General features: G+C 38.0%; 1 protein-coding gene across 2 annotated transcripts; it reads left to right on the forward strand.

Moving 5' to 3' along the window:
• Positions 1 to 1,755: 1,755 nt before the first annotated feature.
• Positions 1,756 to 22,412, forward strand: LOC129280808 (melanotransferrin-like). 2 transcript variants are annotated; one of them, XR_010296211.1, is made up of 12 exons: positions 1,756 to 1,875; positions 2,755 to 2,970; positions 3,737 to 3,860; positions 7,641 to 7,821; positions 10,088 to 10,171; positions 11,733 to 11,898; positions 12,697 to 12,861; positions 14,191 to 14,484; positions 15,109 to 15,274; positions 15,635 to 15,899; positions 18,320 to 18,932; positions 19,397 to 22,412. XR_010296211.1 is itself a non-coding variant. In XM_064111901.1 (11 exons), the coding sequence occupies exons 1-11, from the start codon at positions 1,761 to 1,763 to the stop codon at positions 18,596 to 18,598; spliced, it is 2,055 nt and encodes a 684-aa protein (XP_063967971.1). In that variant the 5' UTR covers positions 1,756 to 1,760; the 3' UTR covers positions 18,599 to 22,412. The 2 variants fall into 2 exon arrangements, 1 of the variants encoding a protein (XP_063967971.1); XM_064111901.1 differs by having other exon boundaries at positions 18,320 to 22,412.
• Positions 22,413 to 23,257: the final 845 nt, after the last annotated feature.

Below are 23,257 nucleotides of genomic sequence, written 5' to 3' on the forward strand. Positions count from 1 at the left end.
TCTTCCCCATCTGTGAATGGTTTTAATTAATATTTCAGCGACGAAATTGTATTTTCTGATCATAATTCTAGCTCTAAAGCGGCGTAATTCAGCATTGTTTTGATCCAATCATGAGCTTTTGTGACATTTGGCGCAACATTTCTTTGCGGGGCGGATATCGGGGAAGGTAAAACGGAGGCGCTGCTGGCCTGGTATGGTCGGGCGAGCACCGGGTAAGGACCGGGGGGATTACGGCTATTCAAAGTGCATGGGATCAATCAAACCTGGGCGATCGACCCAACGTCTTCTTAAAGACTAAACAGATCTGAACACTCACCAATCAAAGTCAAACAGCAGAAACAATTTATATTGAATCAACCAAAATCATAACTTAAATACCGATCTGCAACTGTTAAAAAAATGATCGCATTGCTTTGGAACAAATTCTCGCGATGCGTGTGATTTTGGAGCTCAAGCTTGCTTGCTTAAATGTCGCCCTCTATAGGTCAAATTATGCAGTCTCTTTGCCAAAATTTATATACACGCAATTGAACCGCGGTTTGAAACTTGCATTAATGTTTCGCATGTTTTTAAATTCGCGCTCGCCGATCTTGCCTTGAAATCCGCGAAAATTTCCACTTTTACAGTATATATCTTCACTCATGGTATAATTGGTTAAAGTGTGAAATATGAATCTGTGCTTGCAAACTAACAACACCCCACCATATGTTCAATGGCCATATGCCTTTTAGATAAAATAGTTTTACAGCAGGTGCTAGGTTGTTTGATATTTTTTGTAAAAATCATATTATTTTACCATATGCTTCTCTGCAGTCTGTGTCTGATTTATTTGAGGCCTTGGGGAGCAATTTGCATTCAATTAGAAGAACAGCCATTGATGGTTGTATGTCATATGGGTATACATGAGTATGAAATACATGACGGTGATGGCCAATGCCAGGATGGGGGTATTTCACCATCGTGGCAGCCTATATCGTCCCTAAAAATTCCCATAATTTTATGCTTTTGGGTGTCCTTTTGAAAAATCGCCCCAATATCTACCACAAACAATACTCCCAAGAAAATCAGTATGTTAGTTGTTACATAGTATGACAGAATATATGAAATGATATTTTCATTTATGCATAATTGCTCATTGTGCAATAAACGGTTATCCGTCAAATGAAAATATAGCCCCCAAAATTCTGTAATTGTGCCAGTGTGAAGAAAAAATATTTTCTCAACACTGAACAATGATATTTTATGTATGGACAGTGATTGTCCAGTCTCATTAAAAAAAGAGTCATTCCCAATTCTCTAAATGAACATGTCAAAATCATGAATTCTGATTTTAGCAAAGGTATAATTTGATGATTTATATGAAAAGTGAAAACCAAAATGGATTTTCTGTTGGATTTTACCAGCAAACAGCCGGAAAGAAAAACTCACTGTCCTTACCAATGCAATAATTTGATTGCTAATTTTATGATTTCATTTATTTTGTATTTTTATACATGTATATTTTGTAAGCATTGAACTAGGATACTAATGCAATAAACAAGAATTTTATTGTATATCAATTTGTGTGCTCTGTGTAAAAATCAGGCCTGACCGGAAAACGTTGAACTTTTCTTTTTTTGGGGGGGGGGGGGTTTGAAAAGATACACTTCATCGAAATAGTAGAAGAATATATTCTTTTCTTGTAACAAATATATTTATGTATTGCATTGTCACTCACTTTTAAAATATTTTTCTTTTCTTTTTTGTTTGTTCAGGATTGTATGCAGAAAGTTCTAGACGAACAAGCCAATCTAATCACCCTCGATGGAGGAGATATTTATCTCGCTGGAAAGGAGTTTGATCTAGTTCCTGTTGTACAGGAAGTGTATGCACAAGGTATATATAATAGACAGATGATCCATATTTTGTCTCAAAGGTCTGCCTAGTCTGGTGGAAGAGCCGTGGTGTAGTGGTTCTGACTCTCACCTTGTAAACAGAGGGTCGTGTGTTCGAATCCCACCGCGGTTTAGCGTCCTTTGGCAAGGCGTTAATCCACACTTTGCCACTCTCGACCCAGGTGCTAAATGGGTACCCGGTAGGATGCGAACGTTATTGTATGTTTGATTTTGCCAGCGCCATAATGAGGCTGCGATGATTGCAAGGAATGCTCCCCAGGGAGTGGAAATTGTGCACTTTTCGTGCGGGATTGAAATGAATCCAATGACCGGGGTAATAATATGCTGTAACGCGCTTTGAGCCATTCTGGGAAAAGCGCTTTATAAAAATTGGCTATTATTATTATTAGTCTGCAGGCACAGACCTTAGTTGAAACTGTAATCAATAAGGTGGTCTTTACATAAGACTAGCACAAATGAGACCTACCTTCTGTGCACAAGTCGATGCCAGAGACTGTAGGCTGCATATTCCTAAGTACTTTATCAAATAAGGGTTTTATACAGCAAAATGTAGTCGACCATCTGTAGAGTTAGAGAGAGTGTGAATATGTCCGAAAATTTTTCCAAGCCCCAAAGATGGGGGCATCAGTAATTTTGTCTGCCGAAAAACTGGACAAGCTAAAAAAAAAAGGGGGGGGGTATCATGCCTTCTTTACCGGTTGCGCAATGAACGCATTCTATGGGGTGCCCCATTATATTTTCAGATTTTACGGGATGCGCCCGCACCTCCCCCACCCCCTAGATCCGCGCCTGCTGGATAACTACGTATGTTATCATTACAAGTATCATCAACCACTACTTTCACTATAACCCCTTCCAGACACATACTCCGGTATCGCCGTCGTCAAAGCCACTTCTACTGATCTAAGACTCAGTAACCTAGAGGGGAAGAATTCCTGCCATACGGGCGTCAGGAGGACCGCTGGCTGGAACATTCCTGTTGGTTTCCTCTTGGAACAAGGCTACATGACGCCCACGGACTGCGGGGATGACATCACTGCTGTGTCTCGGTTCTTCAACCAAAGCTGTGCCCCAGGTTAGGAACCTTTCTCTATTTCAGGTTCTTTTCTTTTTTTTCTTACTTTTTCACGATCATTGATTTTTCATGTTCTTGTGACATGTTACCGAAGAACACAGATTTTGCGTGTTCTAATTGAAAGTAGTTTGAACCTCTCTCACGTCTGACATAATACATGTAGTTGACTTTCAAAATCCCTTGCTGCCCTACTTTGTTGATATGTTTTGTGTAATTTCATTTAAAAGAGCAAAATTTGTGTGTGATTTGCATGGATACTAATACGTTATAGCACACTGTATGGGGGGGGGGGGGGTTGACAAAAATCAATTAATTTTGTGACTATGCCCTCTGGCCCTGCAAAATTTTGTGACTGCTTCGCTTACTGGCACTTTATTTTCAAGTCTTCTGCTTCTTTTGGGATCATTTTTTTGTGAAAATCGGATACACTGTTAAGGATGCTGTGTGACTTAGTGCATGCATGTCAACCTCCAAATTGCTTTTAAAAGACACAGGATTATGTGTACAAAATCAATGCAAATTTCAATCGAAAGTCCTGTACATGCATGAATACTTTTTGCCCGTTAAAATACATGTAAATAAAGTTAATTGAAAAAAAATATTTAAAAACAAAAATATGAAAAGAAGTGATAACGTACACAGGAAATTAATGTTTAGGCATTTTTTTTATAGATATTTGTTAAAAATGTGTTAATGAATATTTTCACCTACTGATTACTTGAATCACACTTTTGATATTTGCCTGTCTTTCTTTGAAAATACCCAGGTGCCTACTCCGATAGGAACGATCCTTACGGGCAGAACCCTCCAAATCTCTGCGGTATTTGCACCGACCCCCGATGTCCCCCTGATTCAACCGAGCTGTACCAGAGCTATGCTGGTGCTTTCAGGTTGGTCAGCTTTTTCTCAGCTACGGTCCATTACTGTCACCAGTGCTGGCTTGAATGTGTCGACTGTGGTTGACAAACCGCATACACAAAACCAGGCATGATATTCTCCCGACTGAAATCGGAATTGCGATTTTTAAAACATTTTTTCTGATTTTTTTTTAAAATGATAATAATATAGGATATTCATATTGTGTACATATCCACCTTGTTAGGTGCTCAAGGCGCTCCTATATTACCCGGCTAAGCTAGGCGTTCACAGCGCACACAATTACTTCCTACCAGTACCCATTTACCTCACCTGGGTTGAGTGCAGCACATTGTGAATCAGTTTCTTGCTGAAGGAAATTACGCCATGGCTGGGATTCGAACCCACGACCCTCTGTTTCAAAGTCCGGAGACTAATCCACTGGGCCACAACGCGTTTAATGTGATATCCTTTGCCCAAGAACATTCTTATGCGAATTTTTACTGCTTTTTATTATAAGTCAAATGATAAAACTATCATGCAGACTCACCTTGAAAAATCGCTTTCAATTTTCTTTTCTATGCAAGAGTTTGTAACCCCCACTGGGGCGCCTCAGGCTCTGTCGGTGACTTAGCGACCCTTGGCTATATTTCAGATTTTTTTTCAGAGGGAAATATCATGCCTACAAAGCAAATATTAGTACCTATGTGATTGTATTTATTACCTTATTGTTCCAACATTTAATTCCTATACAGTATTTGTATTCATTGCTGCTTTGTAATCATTGAATACATTTGATAATCAGTACCACTGTCATTTTCATTATCCTCATCGTCATCGTCGTCGTCATCACCATCATAATCATCAGCATCAACACTACCATCACCAACATCATGATCAACATCGTCATAGTCATAATCATCATCATTATTATCATCATGATTATGATCATCATATTCATCGTCATCATCATAGTTATCATCAATGTAACCACCATCATCATGATCAACAGTAACATTATCATAATCATCATCATCAAAATAGGTCTCTTGAATTTTGCTCCAGCAACCATTGCCCTGATGGAATACCTGCATGTTAAGCCAAGCATGTAAACCTACCTCCAAAACTAAATATACCCTAATCCTTATCTTTACATGTACATTATTCTCAACCAAAAACTGTATTACAATCCTAACTGTACTATTAAATAAAATTTCCTGGGTATATTCACTGTAAGTCTAAATTGGCAAGTAGGCAGTCTCCCCAGCTTTATTTGTTTTTCAGTTTATCAGTCTGTGCAGCTTCCTTGGTAATCTGTGCACATATTTGTCAAGGACAATCCTGTGGCAGCACTGTTAATACATGTATAAGCCCGGTGACACAACATTTGCTCCTATGACAATTGCTCCGGTTTTAATATCTCAGAGGGCATAGGATTAGAGTTAGGATTTTAATAGAATTTTTGGTTCAGAATAACATAGAGATAAGGATTAGGGTTTATTTAGCTTTGGAGGTTAGGTTTTATGGTTGGCTTCATGTGCAGATTGTCGCAGGAGCAAATTTCATGTAACCATAAGCCCATTTGCAAACAGAACACGTAACCGCTATCATGATAAATTAGACAATGGTTCTATTTCAGCATTTAGTGTTCAGAACAATCTCTACAATTTTTGTGATAACAGGCTCTTGAATTTTGAATTTTGACATGTGAAGCCATTGTTAGCATGAACAATGAGAAAAGAGCAATATGATAAGGAGCTTGTCGTGAACTTTGTTCTTAATCCCTGACCGATAGTCAATCAAAGGCACTTTGTGATACTGCATGTTGTTTGAAAATTGCACCAGAGTTCAAATACCCAAGCTATTACATCATAGACTTTGATTAGTCTATCTGAATTCAGACCTCACAACCATTTAAACCTACTACCCGTTTATTAAAATAGTTTTTCAAAATAAATTAATGGCTAAACAAAATCGAACTTCAATCTTATGTTTAAAAAAAATCCATTGGGATTGTTCTGCCTGTGTGATATGTATCTTTATTAAAGGAGAATGAAACTCTTGGAGCAAGTTAGCTTTTGTGAAAGCAGAAAAATCAAAGAATAAGATCAACAAAACTTTGAGTAAAATAGGACTAGCAATAAAAGAGTTATGAGCATTTGAATGTCGAGATCACTAATGCTATGGAGATCCTCCCATTGGCAATGCGACCAAGATCTGTGATGTCACACACGTACAACTCTCCCATTCGGACACTGAAAATATACCCCAAAACATCTCTTTTTGCTCATTCTAATCATATGACAAACGATTCATCAATGATATAATGTTGTGAAACCTCTGTACTTGTCATCTCATAAAGAAAACACCTAACCTTGTGATAGACTCTATAAAAGTGAGAATATAAGTGAAATAAGTACTAAAGTAATGAGGGAGTTGTACGTGTGTGATATCACAGATCTTGGTCGCATTGCCGATGGGAGGATCTACATGGCACTAGTGATCTCAATATTCAAATGCTCATAACTTTCTTATTATTCATTCAATCTTCCTCAAACTTTCAACAATATGTTTCTTTGATTTTTCTCTTTGATATGGATTGAGCTAGTTTCAAGGGTTTCATTCTCCTTTAAGTTGATCAAATGCCCTTTATGGAAAGGAGATGCTCAAAAAGAAGATAAGAACCCTTCAGAAAATATTTTGTTTGGCAAGACTGAAGTGCTAGCCTTGTGCTTATGGAGTGAAATTAAACTGTAAACTATCGGGCCCGTGATCAATTTGGCAAAGCAAATTTTCGGAGTATTTCATTTCATGTCTATACGAATAATAAAATATGGATTTTCATTTTGTTTTTTCATTATAGAAATTCCCTTTCTCAGTGATATAAATGATTGTCTGGTATGTGAAATATTTGTTCAGCTTAGTTGGTCAAGGTCTTTAAGCAGTGAAAAGAGGTTGCTTGGGTTTGAAATAATAACAATGGATTTGGTGACATACTGTAAGGTCCAAGGTTGTATTTGATTTTTGAAGAAGTTAGTATTATCAGTCATTGGTAAGCTACATTATATTAAGAGCTACTCCATTGTGAAACTGTGAGCAATATAACTCAGTCAAACAGTTATCGAAGACCTTTGTTCCTTTGTGCACTGTTCATACATTTTGAAGTCTCAAAAATAGGGACTCTCTTCTTTAGTGGAATAGGTTCATTCAATACTCTTCTCACTTGCCAACCATTTCTTATTGATTTTAGTGACTCACTCCCAGGTGTTCAAACAATACGAGTTGAATCTAGATCATTCGATCAGTAATAATTGCCACACCCTTGTAAAGGAAGAGATTTGTTCAAAGGCACCTGAAAAAAAAAAATTAGACACAGGTTCTTGATGAATTGTTTTGATCGGTTGTAAATCAACTTGCTATTGATATGAAGAGTTGTGTTTGATGATTGTAACTCTTTCTGTGATCCCCATGAGCCCGGGATCCCGTCTTACAAAGAGTTGTGATTGATCCAATCTTCATCAACGATATGGAAATCCATCGTTGTCATAATTTTTCCTCCCAGAAATTCACACAATGTCCCTTTGTTAACAAAGAGAAAGCACACTGAATTGTCAAGACAACCATGAATGTATGAGACTATGGGTGTATATCTCAAAAACATTTAGAACAAACATGCATTCTAGAAGATGACTATGCTGGCTTTCCATGGTTGTGGTCGATCGGATCAATCGCAACCCTTTGTTAGACGGCCCTGGTGCAAATAGCCCTGAATAAAACCACATGCTCTTCCTCCCATCCACTGTCTGTCAATGCAGGTGCCTCGCCGAGGGTGACGGAGACGTAGCCTTCATCAAGCCTGCAACAGTTATTGAAAACACGGACGGCAATGGACAGGATACCTGGAACCAAGGCTTGAGTTCGGCAGACTTCAGGATCCTGTGTCCTGATGGGACACAATCTACATTGGACCAGGCCGAGAACTGTAACCTTGCCAAGGTACGCATCCCCAAACTACATGTATGCTATGAAATGGTATACATGTATGAGAGCAACTTGTTAGAGTTTTGTAAACTAATGCTCATGAAGCTTTGGACCTAGTCTGCAGGCACAGACACTTGGTTTCCATGTATATTGCATAATGCAGAGTCTGAAGAAGTGAGACTAGATTCACTTATGTACTGTGAATGCTTTTATTTGGCACAGACAGAGAGCTATGGGAGTCCATGGTACAGAGATGCTAATTTAAAAAGAAAGTGGTGTGAGATTTTTAGGGAGGGAATTGTGATATAGGTGTGAGAAACAGATGTGGGGTAGACCAAAAGTCTGGAAATGGAGATGGTATGATTTGTTATTGTTATGTCCATGGTATGATGTTGTTAGGGTGTTAAACCTAACACAAATTTATGGGTCTCCATGTATATGTGAGATTACCGTTGCCACTTGTTCTGCGCCCTCTTTCTCTACTTTCCGTTTTGTCCCATCCCACGTGATCTAATCCTTGTTGGTCTACAATCAACTAGGTCTAATGGCCATTTAACATGTCTACTTTCCAGTTATGCCATACCCATTTCATCTACAACACGTACATGTACATGTAGTCCTACATCAAAGGCGGATCCAGAATTTTCAAAAGGGGGGGGGGGCACATTTTTGAAATTTTACAAGCAAAAAAAAAGAAAGGGTTTCAACCAAAATATAAGGACATTTCGTCCATGAAAAAAATTTACAAGCAAAAAAAAAGGTCTTCACTTTCAGGGGCACGGGCTGGCTGTATCACCCCCCCCCCCCCTGGATCCGCCAGTGTCCTACATAATTACATGAACTGTTAAAGGGGAATCCAACCTTGGTCATATAAAATGTTGGAAAGGAGAAAAATAAATGAAACGGAACAGCGAAAGAAGATCTTTGAAGGTTTGAATGGTGGTATGAGCAATCGTGGACGAGGTTTACGGTACACCATGTGTAAAGTCCTAGAGGGACGGAGATAGGAATATTGGATAGAATTGGAGGTGAATTGGAAAGGCAAGAAAGTGGAGGTTGGAAAATAGAATATTCTTTTTGAAATGAGTGCAGTCTTTTAAAGGACTGTAAACCAGAAGGAGTGGAAAGCTGGTAGATGGCAGACTCAAGCCAGCCTTCTCTCACCTACTCAAGCCTGCCTACTTCTCAGCTTTCCTCTCCTTCTGGTTAACAGTCCTTACAAGGACTACACTACTTTCAAACCTCCACTTTCTCGCCTTTCCAATTCACCTCCAGTTCTATCCACTTTTCCCATCTCCATCCTTACAGGACTTTACACATGGTGTACCGTAAAACTCTTCCGTGAGAATGGTGAAAGTTTGAAAGATATCAGACAAGCAAATATGGGTGCTTTGAAATTGAGATCCCTAAAGACTATGTAAATTTCAAATTTGCAACTGGGTGAGTGAGTACCTATTCCATGGGTTACTAATCCAGGTAGCATATTGTTTTATTCCACATGAAATAAAAATATAATTTGAATTAAAACTTTTTGAAAAAAATGACATTTTAGCCATTTTGTATATTAGAGTTAGTGGAAGGGTAGTCCTTGCCTTACATCACAAAAAAATGTGGCCAATTTGAAATCTCCACGGGTATAGTGATTACCAATTTTTAAAACTTTTAAACTTTCATATTTAACTTCCTTTATTGTTTGTCCGATATTGTTGAAACATTCTTGAATCAACTTGTCTGATATTTCTCTTTCCTCTAAAAATAACTATTTATGTGGGTAGGATTCCCCTTTATTCAATCAAATTTTATTTGATAAAGTGGATCATACTAATAAAGTAGACAAAGTTGAAAGTAGACCAAGCGGGGCATTACGTCAAATTCGAGGCTCGTATTCTGAAGTCAGGTTTAACTTCGACCACGGTCTAACTCTGTGCTAAAATTAAAAAAAAAGCCTTCTAAAAAGGGAGCCAAGAATTCAAATATTCTGTTTATATTGTATATTTCTTATGTTACCTATTTTGTTTCCTTTTGCTTTTATAATGAAGAAAAATATTTCAGGTATCATTTCCAGACAATTATGAACAAATTGGGTATCATATTATATAATAAATGGAATGTGTACTGTTGAGGAATTGTGCCCCAATTGGCTGTCCATAGTTAAACCGCAAGTTTAAACCAGGGTTTGATTTAAACCCGAGTTCAGAATACAGGCCAGAATGTGTAGTGTGTGCCAAATGGAAACTAGGCCAAATTAATAGTAGACAAAATGGGTGTTCTTTTTATTCAGTCTCCAGCCCATGCTATTGTGACATCACCAAGGACAACAGGTGCACAGATTGAGGCTTTCCAGAAAGTCCTCAGACAAGCTGTGGTGAGTTTGTCATGCTGAATTATTATTGAGCATGAAATCTACATACATGTAAAACGTGCCTGGTTTCAAACCTCAAATTCAAAACCACTTTTGTGCATTCTTGCCAAGAAGTTTGAAACAAAAATTTGATGCCATTTGCTATGAAATCTTATAATATTGCTTGACCAAGTATTTTTTAAAGATATTTAATAACATTGAATTTCACCTGGACAGGATATTTCCCTACTGTCAATTGTTGAAATTCTCACAAGAAAAAAATTTGAAGATGAAGTTAAGCTCTTGGATCCATTTCATAAAAGAGCTACAACTATGTAACTTTGTCATTATTGTAACTAGTATCATGGTAACAGGGCTAATCAGGGTTCCCAGCCCATCAGTGAAATCAGGGAAAATTATACTTTTTTCCAGTCACAGAAAAAAAAGGGAATTTGATTTTTTTTAATACCTCAAATCAGGGAAAATGCCTCAATTGAGGAAAAAGTAAGGGAATTTTGATTGGCCCAAGTGTCGAAAGCACGGTAGTCAGTCAGACACTGTTATATTTTGTTGCATATCAAAACAACATCCATTGAATGACTGGTTAGGGTGGTTTTTTAGTGTTTTTTTTACATGTAATTCACTGCAACAACTTAGAAAACATGCGAAATTGGGAATGGGTTTAAATAATTATCATGGAATCTTTAAACTTCATCAGGGAAAACTGAGGGAAATGTCAGGGAATTTTGTTTTCCTTGAAAAGCTAGGAATCCTGGCTAATTAACTAACCACAATCACGGTTTCCATGGTACATGTAGTTGGCACATGATGAAAACGTTGCCGTAGTTTATGAATCAGGCCTCTAATCATGATATCAAATTATATATTTAAAGGACAAGTCCACCCTAACAAAAAGTTGATTTGAATAAAAAGAGAAAAATCCAAAAAACATAACACTGAAAATTTCATCATAATCAGATGTAAAATAAGAAAGTTATGACATAAAGTTTCGCTTAATTTCACAAAACATTTATATGCACATCAGGTCGGTATGCAAATGAGGAGACTGATGACATCATCCACTCTTTCTTTTGTATTTTAATACATGAAATTTGAAATATTCTAATTTTCTCCCGATTGTCAAGTGAAACAACAATAATTCCTCCCTGAACATATCGAATTAGCATTGCTTAATACTATATGTATAGTTCAGTCAAGTTGGTCCATATTGTCAAATTTGTAAAAAATGAAGTATTGTATATTCAAAATTCAAACAAGAAAAAACCAAAAAAATAGTGAGGGACATCATCGACTGTCTCATTTGCATGTCACTGAGTTGTGCATATCACTTTTTTTGAAAAAAAGCGAAACTTTAAAATGTCATAACTTTCTTATTTTATATCTGATTTTGATGGATTTTTCAGCGTTATGCTAGTTTGATTTTTCTCTATTTATTCAAATTAACATTTTCCTGTGGTGGACTTGAGTTTTAAAAGAAATAAATCAAAATTATTTGAAAATTTGAGTACACTATGAAGAGTAGCTTCATTTTATTGTTTTTTTGTTTTTTTCTTATGAAATCTAGGATTTGTTTGGAGACGACAACAATCAGAATGGATTCAAGATGTTTGATTCTACCGATTATAACGGCCATGACTTGCTCTTCAAGGATTCAGCCCAGAATCTAGCCAACCTTGAGACCGGTTTGACCTACAGGACTTACCTGGGGACCTATGCTGATACTATTGATGGTGAGTTACCCTCCCCAACCCCCACCCCCACCCCCCTCCCCATATAAAGGCTTTCGCACACCTTACGACTGGTCCACAATCCGATTTTGGAACAAACTGTATTTTGCTTGTTTGTCTGAGAATGTGAATGAAAAGAACCTCTTCATTTGAGGTTCAAATTTACTGTAAGAATACTAATTTAACATTTTTGGATAATTGCAAGCCCTTGTTTTGGAGTCAGGCCAAATTGGTTTCCAATCGTTGCAGTTGGAAAAATACAGTTGGAAATACAGGGAATTGCTACAAAATATACTCCTTGGAATGTTTTCAGGTATTGCCCAGGTGTTTCTCAAGCATGTTCCTGTGCCTCCCTGTATGTCTTAAAGAACTTCCCAGCATTTACAACTTTTTCCCCAGTATTTCCAAAATCACCTGGGCGCGGAAATACCTAAATTTCCCGGGAAATTGCCAACCTTGGAATAAGCACACAGAGATGCATGTAGTAAAATGAAAGTTAGATATTCCCCTCTCTCTCTTATCTACAAACACACACACACACTGAGTGGGTGATTTTAAATTTAGTGTTGACATGTTGTTGGCTGTTAGGTCAGTTTTAATGGCAATTAGCACTTAACTTACAATGCAGGTACAGGGACAAATTGCACCAGGTGTTGAGATGTCAATATTGTGATCTGGATATTTTTTTTTTTTTAATTAAGAATAGGTTTTGAAGCTAGGGAAGCAATCAATTGTGCTTCTTACACCAACACCAAACTTGAAATCACCCAGTGTCTATATATTTCATTCCATTCTCTCCAGGTCTGAAGATGTGTCCAGAAGGCTCTCTCAGATGGTGCACCACATCGGCTGTCGAAACTCAGAAATGCCGTGACATGAGCGCTGCCTTCAAGGGAGAAGGCTGGAGTCCTCAGATCTCATGCTACGAGGAGATGAGCAAAGGACATTGCGTGGATAGGGTCATTGGTGAGTTCATGAGCTAGCGCTCTTTAACTTGTTTCATGATGCATGTCTGTAAGTCTTGTCCTAAGCACCCACCCCTACCGTCCCACAAATTTGATTTGTAAAAAAAATGGGGTTGGTCTGGATTATCTTTTAAATTATTATTATGTCTTCTTCATGTACAGATGTGAAAAAAATAATAATAGAAAATGTAAATATTGGTAACTATTTATATTGTATATTTAAATAAAAAATCTTTGGGAGCTATTTTTCAAGCATTTTGAAGGCTTCAGCTTTTGGATGCAACGTTTGGACATGTTTGGGTTATGATTTTTTTAAAAATGTTGAGAAAGATGGGGCAGCCTCACTATAATGGATCGGTTGGTTGAGTACAACCAAACAGTTTCTCTTCCTTTTTTTATTTGGAAAGGGGGGGGGGGCTTTATTGTGATGCCACTCCTTCATGTTAACCCCGAGAGACGTGTAGGGACAGTGATTTCCTGCGATCGCGGGTAACGGACGGAATTCACGGAATCGGCCTTTTGAAACGGAAAGTGGCTTTTCACGGAAAACAAGTTTTTTCTCAAAATGCACAAAATAGCAGCAGAAATCAATCCCAAATCCTCAACAAAATATGAATATCAACTGAAAAACACGATCTCACTTTGCTACAATAATCATGGCAATCAACACATCGTAACTACACTCGAGCCCCTCCATCACTCGATCGTATCTAAATTAGTTTACACTTACGTCCGCATATAAGGCAGAATACGGCTGTGTGTTGCTGCCCTCTGCGTTTGGTCATAATATCATGATCACGGTGATTCAACAAATCCAAAATGGCGGATAGGCGGAAGTCGTCGACTGCTAAAAAATGATGTCCGAAAAGTCCCCAAATCAGCGATAAAATCCCATTTAACCATAAAATAATGCTAATAATATGAAAGCTGAGGATGTATTAATGTTGATTATAATTCTCTAAATAGTTTTTTAGCTCGAATCTCTTCGATAAAAATGGATTTTAAAGCGATGTTAGTGCATTGGTAGATGCAAATTTTGACCAGCGCTAGCATTTTGACATCGCTACTCATTGCGTATTGGTTTTCTATGTAAACGGAATTGTCACTTTTTCATGTACACAAAGTCTATGGGGAAACGGAATTTCCGTTTTCAGACATGCTGAAACGGAATTTGAGATTTTCTGAATCGGAAAAGGCGATTTTTAGAAATGGAAAATCACTGTCCCTAGACGTGTATAACTAAATCTGTGACTGTGGCTTTCCACTGGGTTCCAGTAAGATGTAGCTTTATATGGACAAATTGGCAATTTCTTGATTCCTTTTTTTTCAGCGGGTGATGCTGATGTAGTGACCCTTGACGGAGGCGATCTCTTTGAAGCTGGTAACGATGTTGCACCAATCGTGGGAGAGAGCTACATCTCTGGTGGCGAGAACCCAGACGCCAGCTACTTTGCGGTGGCCGTGGCTCGCAAAGGGACCCAGTTCGGCATGGATGAGCTTCAGGATCGCAAATCGTGTCACACCGGAATCGGCAAAACATCAGGATGGAACGTGCCAGTCGGTCACCTCATCGACAACGGTCATATCTCCGTCGACAACAACTGCGATATCCCCAAGGCTGTAGGTAAGAGGACTGCAGTTGCTTCCATGAATGTCCAATCAATAACGTAGCGAGTGTGAAAAATGCCTGACTTGTTCAAAACATAAACGCTTTGGGTCATGTGATTCTTCAACTCCAATTCCTGTGGACACATCTCGTTTTATTTGTGGAATCTCGGGGCTACCGTTTACAAATGGTCCGGTCTGTTAATCTCGGGCTTCGCAAATTCATCCTGCAAGTTGGGAAAGGCTACCTTTCTTCATGCATGGCCCCAACCATTTTGTGTTCCTACCTTAATCATTGTTTACTCTATCAACATGATTAACACAAAAAAAAAAATACTCTTTCTTAATGTTAAGTGGCAACACTTTGTTCCAGCCTTCTCACACTTTGACTCATTTCCATGTTTGATTTAAAAGAAAAAGAAAATTCTCGGGCTATATTAAAAGACATGGACATGAAAATAAATAAACTTAGAAGGCTTTAATGTTTTATTCTGTTAAGTATGAAAATGAATACAAAAGTAATATAGTTGCCAATTTGAGACACAAAAGCAGATCAAGTTTTGGCATTGTGATCTCCTTACCTCTGTGGGCTGATGAAATGAATTGGCATGTCTAGTAATAGTTGTCTTCTAATCATTTACAGGGGAATTTTTCTCTGCTGGGAGCTGTGCACCGGGAGCTAAAACGGACAAGTACGACCCAGAGGGAACCAACCCGAACAGCTTGTGCTCTCTGTGCATTGGAACAGCGAATAATTTTTGCGTCCGGAATGCAAATGAACCCTACTACGACTATGCCGGGGCATTCAGGTAAAAACAAATTTTAGAGGATTAAAGATAGACGAAATAAGCGCATAGAGACATTATAATCATAAGAATCATAATAAAAAGCAAATTTCTGGACCCCATTGCACAATAGTTACCATTATGGTAACTTTGCCATCCAATGGTAACTTGCATGGAATCCTTGATTTTGATTGGCTGTTGTTGATGAGTGTTACCATGGTAGTTACCTTTGGATGGCATAGTAACCTTAATGGTTACTTTTATGCAACGGGGCCCTGAATTGCAAATGCTGGTAAATTTGATTGAATTCTCCTTTGAAGTTGGGACAACGTGTCTTTGAAGATATGTTTTTCCTATGGTGAATTTACACTTTGTTCTTGGCAGATGCTTGGCCGAGCAGGCTGGGGACGTTGCATTCGTGAAGCACACCACTGTCCCTGATAACACAGATGGCAGGGGCACAGAGGATTGGAGCACGAACCTTAACAGTTCTCATTACGAACTTCTTTGTGCCGACAACTCCCGTGCTCCTATATCTCAGTGGCTGACATGCAATCTGGCCAAGGTACCTTCGCACGCAGTGGTGACCTCAAGCGACAAAGATGATGCACAGAAGCAAGAGATCCGTGACCTGCTGCTTCAGGGTCAGGTATGGAAACAAAATGAGCATGATGAAAGTGTTTGATGATGATGGCTGTGTTGGTGGCGGTGGTGGTGGAGGCAATGGTGCTGGCATACCTGCCAACCATTCCGATTTTGGCGGAATTATACCGATTTTTTGACCTCCATTCGCTAGCCAATGTCAGCCGCCATTCCGAATTCCCCAAAAAACCAAAATTCTGATTTTTGGGTTAATCAATATAGTGTTGAAATTATTGAAACGGCTGTATAATGCGACTAACGCATGCACGGCTGTAAGATGCGACTAACGCATAAACGACTGGAGCGCACGGCTACGCAAATGCGCTAGCTACACGATATACACAGAGAGCGACTTTAAACGGCGCGCGAACACTGCTAAGTGCGCAGTTCCATTGCAAATACATGTGAAAATTAACGAGCATACACGCAACGGCAGCACTTAGGGCGCTACATTTTGAGGTGTTGTCGTTAGCGTTGACTTCCGGAAAAAAATGGCGGCTGACATTGGCTAGCGAAAGAGCCAGTTTTTAGTGAGGACATGTTTTCATAATCCACGAACATCGGAAAAACCGTGAAAGAGTAACCTTTTTAGACCCCTTGTTTCCTAACTACGATGTTAAGAATCACCGATGGTGATATTTTTGACGCGAAACAAGGTGATTTAGGTAAGAAAATTTCACTTTTTATTTGAGGTTTTTGCCCATGTCGCCGGATGATTTTGTAGTGTGGGAGTGAGTTAGTGATGTATCATACATATCTAGAGTGTGTTGGTGATTACAGTGGTATATCGCTGAGTCTGCTGATGATATGAACGGCAGGTCGTTGAACACCGGCCCCCGCCCGGCCGCGTACCGACGCAATTAAGTTAGATCTATCCCTACGCAATTTTAACATTGATCTGTACTTTATTTTTCGAATAATTGTCAATTTTTTTAGGAAGAAAGATGATCAACTTTCGATCTCGGGTTGAGCCTTCGGAGCCGAACGCCAAATCTACTTTACTTGCTTCGCTTGCCTAAGCCATGCCTGAACTCCTGGCGCCCGCCCAGTGGCTGCGCCTCAGCCTCCCCGTCTTTTACCGGCGCACCGCAAGTGCAGTGGTGGGTGCGGGTCGGGCGCATGCAGCCGTTAGTTTCGGCTCCGTTTTTGTCATGGTTGAAAATCTGCTTTCTTCTACCAACAAGCACTTATCAAATGTAGGTTATGATATAACCCTGTCCTCAGTCAGTAACCCCTGTGTGGTGAAATAACATGAATAAGACAATGTCAATGTTTGGCTTATTTTCTCTTGATGCATGATTGATAGGCTGGATAATAAATGTTTGATTTTTTGGCTTGTCAGTTTTTAATACAGTAGGGATAACTTAAATCTAAATTCATCATAAAATCTTGAAATTATTTATTTGTCTAATTGAAAATAGAATGTGTGGAGATGAAGATCTGCATCAATCTCACTTTCCACCAATAGAGGGCCTCACAAAAATATGCTCAAAATCAAAGTTTTTAGAGAGCTCTGATGAACAAGAAAAATTATCCCTAAGTCTATATAGATATATCACACCTGAATGAAACTGGGTGGTTTATGTCACAAAAGTGATATTTTAAAGACCTTTTTTAAATTTTTAATTGATAAATAAAGGTAGACTCTACATGTAGGTCATCCTCTGGTGTGGTAATGAGGGTAAATTTGCTTTTAAAAGTGTAGGGAAATTCTACTTTTACATGCTGAAAATGCAAAGAGTCCCTATACCGTTGGAGCGGACCGGACACCCGCTCGGCGCCCTCAGAACTTTGATACTGATTTTTTATTATCAAAGGTTGGCAGGTATGTGCTGGTGGTGTTGATGGTGATATTGACGATGATGATGGTAGTGATGGTGATGATGATTATTATGTTAATGAGGTTGTTGCTGGTGGATGGTAGTGAGATATTGATGATGATGATGGTGATGGTGATGATCACGATGATGATGGTGATGAGAACGATGGTTATGGTGATGAGAATGATGATGGTGATGATGATGATGGTAATGATGGTGATAATGATGGTGATGATGGCGATGATTATGATATTGATGATAAGCACCTTGACCATTATAAAAAAAAAGATAAAGAAATCTTGATTATGATTTTCATTGATAAATAAATGATTGAATTATTATATAAAATTCTTTTAATACTGGCTCATAGTTAATGTGGTAAAGAATGTGGGTGCCAAACTTTGGCGGGATCCCATGAACTGAGATTCGAAGGGGAGCCATCATACCCCCCCCCCCCTGACCTCGATACATCTCAAATAGCACAGTCCTCTCAGTGTTTAGAAAAAAAATCGCTATTTGTTTAGTGGAATGTTCCTATCTATATATACTTTTGAATACCTAATTACCTTTCATCAACCTCGTTGATTTGATTCATTGTATTGCGTAGAGTCAGTTCGGCAGCGACACCGGCACAGGCTTCAAGATGTTCGATTCCGAGGCCTACGGTGACACCGACCTCCTCTTCAAGGATTCTACCCAGATGCTCGTCGACGTGGGCCAGCAGGACACGACTTTGGAGTGGCTCAGTGAAGAGTACGTCAAATCCTTGGAAGCCATCGAATGTAAGACAGGAGGGGCTATCAAGACCGCTCAGTCATCCATGGTCGTCGTGATGATCGCATTCCTAATTCAGATGGTCTGGTTTGGAATGCTATCGCGCAAGTAAACTAGATAAGCAAGTCAGGAGTAGGCTGGAGTTGTGCTCATGCAGTATGTTTCCCCTTTCCATGAAAAAAGTTCCTCAAGTCCTTAAGATTCAGAGCTAAGCAAGAAATCTAGCTCAGTGTGTTTTTCTTTCTAAATCCCATGTTTTTCTAGATACTGACACACATATTAGAAGGAAGAAGAAATCGACCTTTTTGTATGTCTGACCCCTATTTTTTTTCAACCCATATATTTTTTCAAGTTGTTACTTCACTTCTCAATCTGCTCTCGCAATGATAATTTGGAAGGATTACACCATTTTATGTGAACTAGAAATCAGACACAAATCAATCCAGGTAGATCTCACATAGAGGTTCCAGACCAACTTACATCCTTCTTTGGAATTGCCAAAATGCTGGGGGATGTGACTGAATGAAGCAATCAGTGGCAAAAGTAGCACTGATATTCAGCGCAGGTGCCTTATAAATTCACCACGAGCATCTAGCGTGACCCTTATTCCGCTGCAGTTTTTTTCATACAAGATTCAAACCTTGTATGGCCTTGGGTTCAATGGCGGACCTAACTAGGTTGACTACAATGCCATTTCGGGGGCCAGACTGTTTTTTGCACCATAGTCGGCCTCTCAAAACTATTGCATCATACCCGGCTGGACCCGCCTCTGCTTGGTTTCCTCCTGAAACACTGCCCAACCTGAAAGCTTGGTCGAGATAGATAAAAGAGCTTTAAAACAACAGACTTGTTTTCAAACTTTCATCCCTGATGAATCCTAGGCATATGCCCTTACGTTATATACGAGTAGGTCTAGAACCTCTATGTAAGACCTTCCTGAAATGTTCCGTCTTAGTCTGTTCTTAAGTTCATGTGAAAAAGTGTAATTTTCCCAGATTATCATGGCAAGTGCAGTTCTCCCCTTTTCCATTGAGCTTCCAAGTTTACAATATTGTCTTTTAATGAGCATCTTAGATTCATATAAGCAACGATGATGGCTTGCTCCTTTGCAAAGAAAATACCAATCTGGGCGTCGACATAAGAAGTGTCACCCTTGGTAGGACCATTGCCTTTTGGATGGTAGTCGACATGAGTCTATGTCACTTTCAACAGACCGACCCGTTACACGACCAGAGTTCTCCTTTCCGTTTGAAATGATGGGGTGACCTGTAACCATGGTACCCAGAAATGACTGTATCCACTTCATGTTGCTTTTAGTACCTTATCAATTAAACAAATGCTTATTCTTATATCAGTTAGGAATTGGCCATGATTGAATGGTAGGTGAGTAAAGCTCACTCGGTGATGAAATGGCCGATAGCAAACACACATTTCTGGGGAAGTTTTTAGGATTATTTCCAACATTTTCTCATACTTGGAACAGCATTCGTTTCACGGAATGGAATATGTCTAACAGTTGTCTCTTGTCACTTCATCTATGGTGTATGTTCTGTCTTCTTTATCTTTCCTAATCTTTGAATATATAGATTCAGCTTTTCTTTTATAGGTTGTTTTGGTTTAGAAATAAAGGTTATAATTGATATTCCTTTTTTTTGGAGTTCAGTTTTGAAATATGAATTAATTTCATGTAGAATAAGTCTTAGTTTTATTTCATGAAAATTAATACAGTTTAATCCAAATGTAGTGGGAAATTCTTTGCTGGTGAAAATGATTTTGTAAATTAGTAGGTCTGTGTCTGGGGATGAAATGGTTACTTACTGAAGAGGCAATTGGCACAAGGTAATCATGTGACATTTCTTTATTTTTTTATTGTTTCATTTTGCTTTTTCCTCATGGAATTCTGCCAATGATAAAGAATATTCATTAGTCTGGGTCGTGGGCTGGACTCTGGCAGTTATAGGGAAATATATATCTTTATCACGATGCATATTATTCTACATACTATCAATTATATGCAAACGATATTGCATGTAATGTGTTGATATATCCAATCATGCTATGAAATCATGTACTCTAAACTCTGAAATATGTATGTAATCAAATGTGCAGTATGTACAATGAGACTCATTCATCTAAATGCACTCATTTTTGTAGTGCATTATTTGGATATCATATGGAAATGATTTGTATATCTGCATAATCTTTTTCTATCATCTATGGATATAAAATTTAGAGGATGTGTTTTTCATCTATGAGTTTTGATATGTTTTTTTATTTGAGCATGCAATATTTCATGCACAATCGTGTGGAACAGTAATAGTTGGATTGCTCGTAAAGTGCAAACATTTATTTGAAATCGTCATTACAGTTGATCGACACATCACAGCTGTTGCCATGGTTGGTTTAAATGGAAATGCCTCGCTTGATACAATCCCATTTCTCATTCACTGTACAATTCCATTTATCTCTTTGACATGTATTTTTTTTTAGATGAAGATCTCATGGTTATGCACTGATGATTGCCCTTCCTATTCTTGTGACCTTGTGATGTGATGCAATATAGTTGTGACAACACAATTAGAATTACTTTCCAATATGTTTTTTTTAATTAATAACAAAAAAAAGCTAACTTCATGTTTGAACCTAAATCCATTAATCTCAAACTGCCAAACTATGTAGTAAGAGTATGTAGGTGTTTTGCCATTTTGATATATATGTAACTGCCTTAAAACAGATGGATGAGGTAATAGATGCTGCATAAATGTTTTATTTTTTGCCAACTGAAAGTGTCATAACGTAGCAGTATTAGAAATACTCGCTTTGTGGCACTCTAAACATAACTACTTAGCCATTTGTGCCATTTTTTTTATAACGTGTGAAACTTAGCTGTTCAATGTCTTCCAAAGATTTTTTATATGTATTTTGCATAGCAAGAAGCAGTGGCAGGACCATTCACTTGTTCTGTGAAATATGACAGGGTTTTTTATAGAAAAAATATTGGACAATGATTACACATAGAACTGCTCATTAAAATGAAACTCCTCTACTATAACACAATGTTACATAATGTCTGCGATAGTTCTAAAAAATGATCTATGTAAAGCGGTTCAAGGTAATACAGCATTTCTAAATCGATGAATTAGTCGGCCTTTCTGTTAGAGAGGGGTATTTTACAAAAGTTCATTGTCAACTTTTAGTCGTTGCAGTGTATTAAAATCTAAGAATCTGCGTTCAGTTTGACTCTGTAAGTCATTGTTTTTTCAGATCAATTCAAATCTTACAAAAGTTTACAGCGAAAGGGTTATTTGTAAAGAAATATATTTTTATTTTCATACAGTAGGCTGATAGATGGATGCAGTGGCAGGCCATTCACCATCTACAACTCTTGTGAGAAATTTTGTGTTAAAAAACAGAAATCCTTTATTGTTGTAATGTCATATATTCACACGTAGAGTCCCATCCATGTCGTTTCATGTTAGAAGAATATCCAAGTCTGAATTTGGTAATCGCTATGTCTGAAACACATAAAATCTATTACATTAATATTAAAGAAAAAAATATTTTCCTAAATTTGTGAAACGGGAAGTTTTTTATGATGAGCTCTCAATCGGTGTTTACTGTAACAGTATTTTTTTACAAGAACACCTTTAATCTGCATTTGAAATAGTATGCATTTTTGGCATCACCAAGTTGAGAGATGAAACACTGTCTCTGCATATGAAATATTACAAAGTCAATTATTCTCGAATTGTTGCATTTCATATTCTGCTGAAAAGTTCCAGCTTTCCAATTCATGTGCAAATTTTCTTGTGTACATGGGTCATCATTGTGATTTACATGTATGTTTTGATTTTTTTTTCTTCCTCTGTTTTTCCATCTTCTGTCTTGTTTTGTGGGTTAGAACCCAATAAAATACATCTTCTGCATTTCTTTTGTAGTCCGTAGTCGTTGATTTTTGGTGTATGATGAAGGTGGTGATGAAATGATATTACTAATGAAAATGATAATGAATAATTTGTAATAATAAGTGTATTCAGTACATTTAACAAAGGTTTCAAAGTACCATACAATAAAAAAATTTATGTAGGTAACATTTAACTTGATTCAAAGAAATTAAAAGCAATCCTGGAAGAATCAATATTTATACCTCGGTCACAGTTGCTCTATGGCGAGTCGAAAAAGGACGTTTTAACATTCTTTGTAATAGCTACATATAGGTGGTTTCAATAAAAATGAATAAAACGGCTGATTTCGGGTTGCCGTACGGCCACCGTAAAGCAATTGTGACTGAGGTATTAAAAATAGACAAGAATGGATGTTATTTTCATTAAGAATTGAAGGAGTTCAGAGAAATGGGCCGATAGATATGAGAAGGGAGATTATTCCAGGGGGTGATCATTCTAACCAATGATGTGAAAGAGACAGAGAACGTATGTAAAAAGAGATCTGAGATTGAAAATGATTGAAACTTTATTTAAAAAGAGATTCTGTTGGTGATTGGGAGAAATATAATTTCTGAATTGAAGATCAAGTAGTATTAGGAATTTTGTCCAATGTTTTAAATCTTTGGCATGATTCGGGTCGGGATTAAACCCATAACGTGCCATTCATGAGGAAGATGCTCTTATCACATGTCATGGACAAAGCGACACCGAAGTTAAAATCGTCGCCATAATCACAACCAGGATTATCACCACCATCGTCGCAACCATTACGATCAACACAACCATCATCACCATTATCACCACCATCATCAATTATCATCATTGCA

This window comes from Lytechinus pictus, chromosome 17 (genome assembly GCF_037042905.1).
Source record: "Lytechinus pictus isolate F3 Inbred chromosome 17, Lp3.0, whole genome shotgun sequence".
Taxonomy (NCBI): Eukaryota; Metazoa; Echinodermata; class Echinoidea; order Temnopleuroida; family Toxopneustidae; genus Lytechinus; species Lytechinus pictus.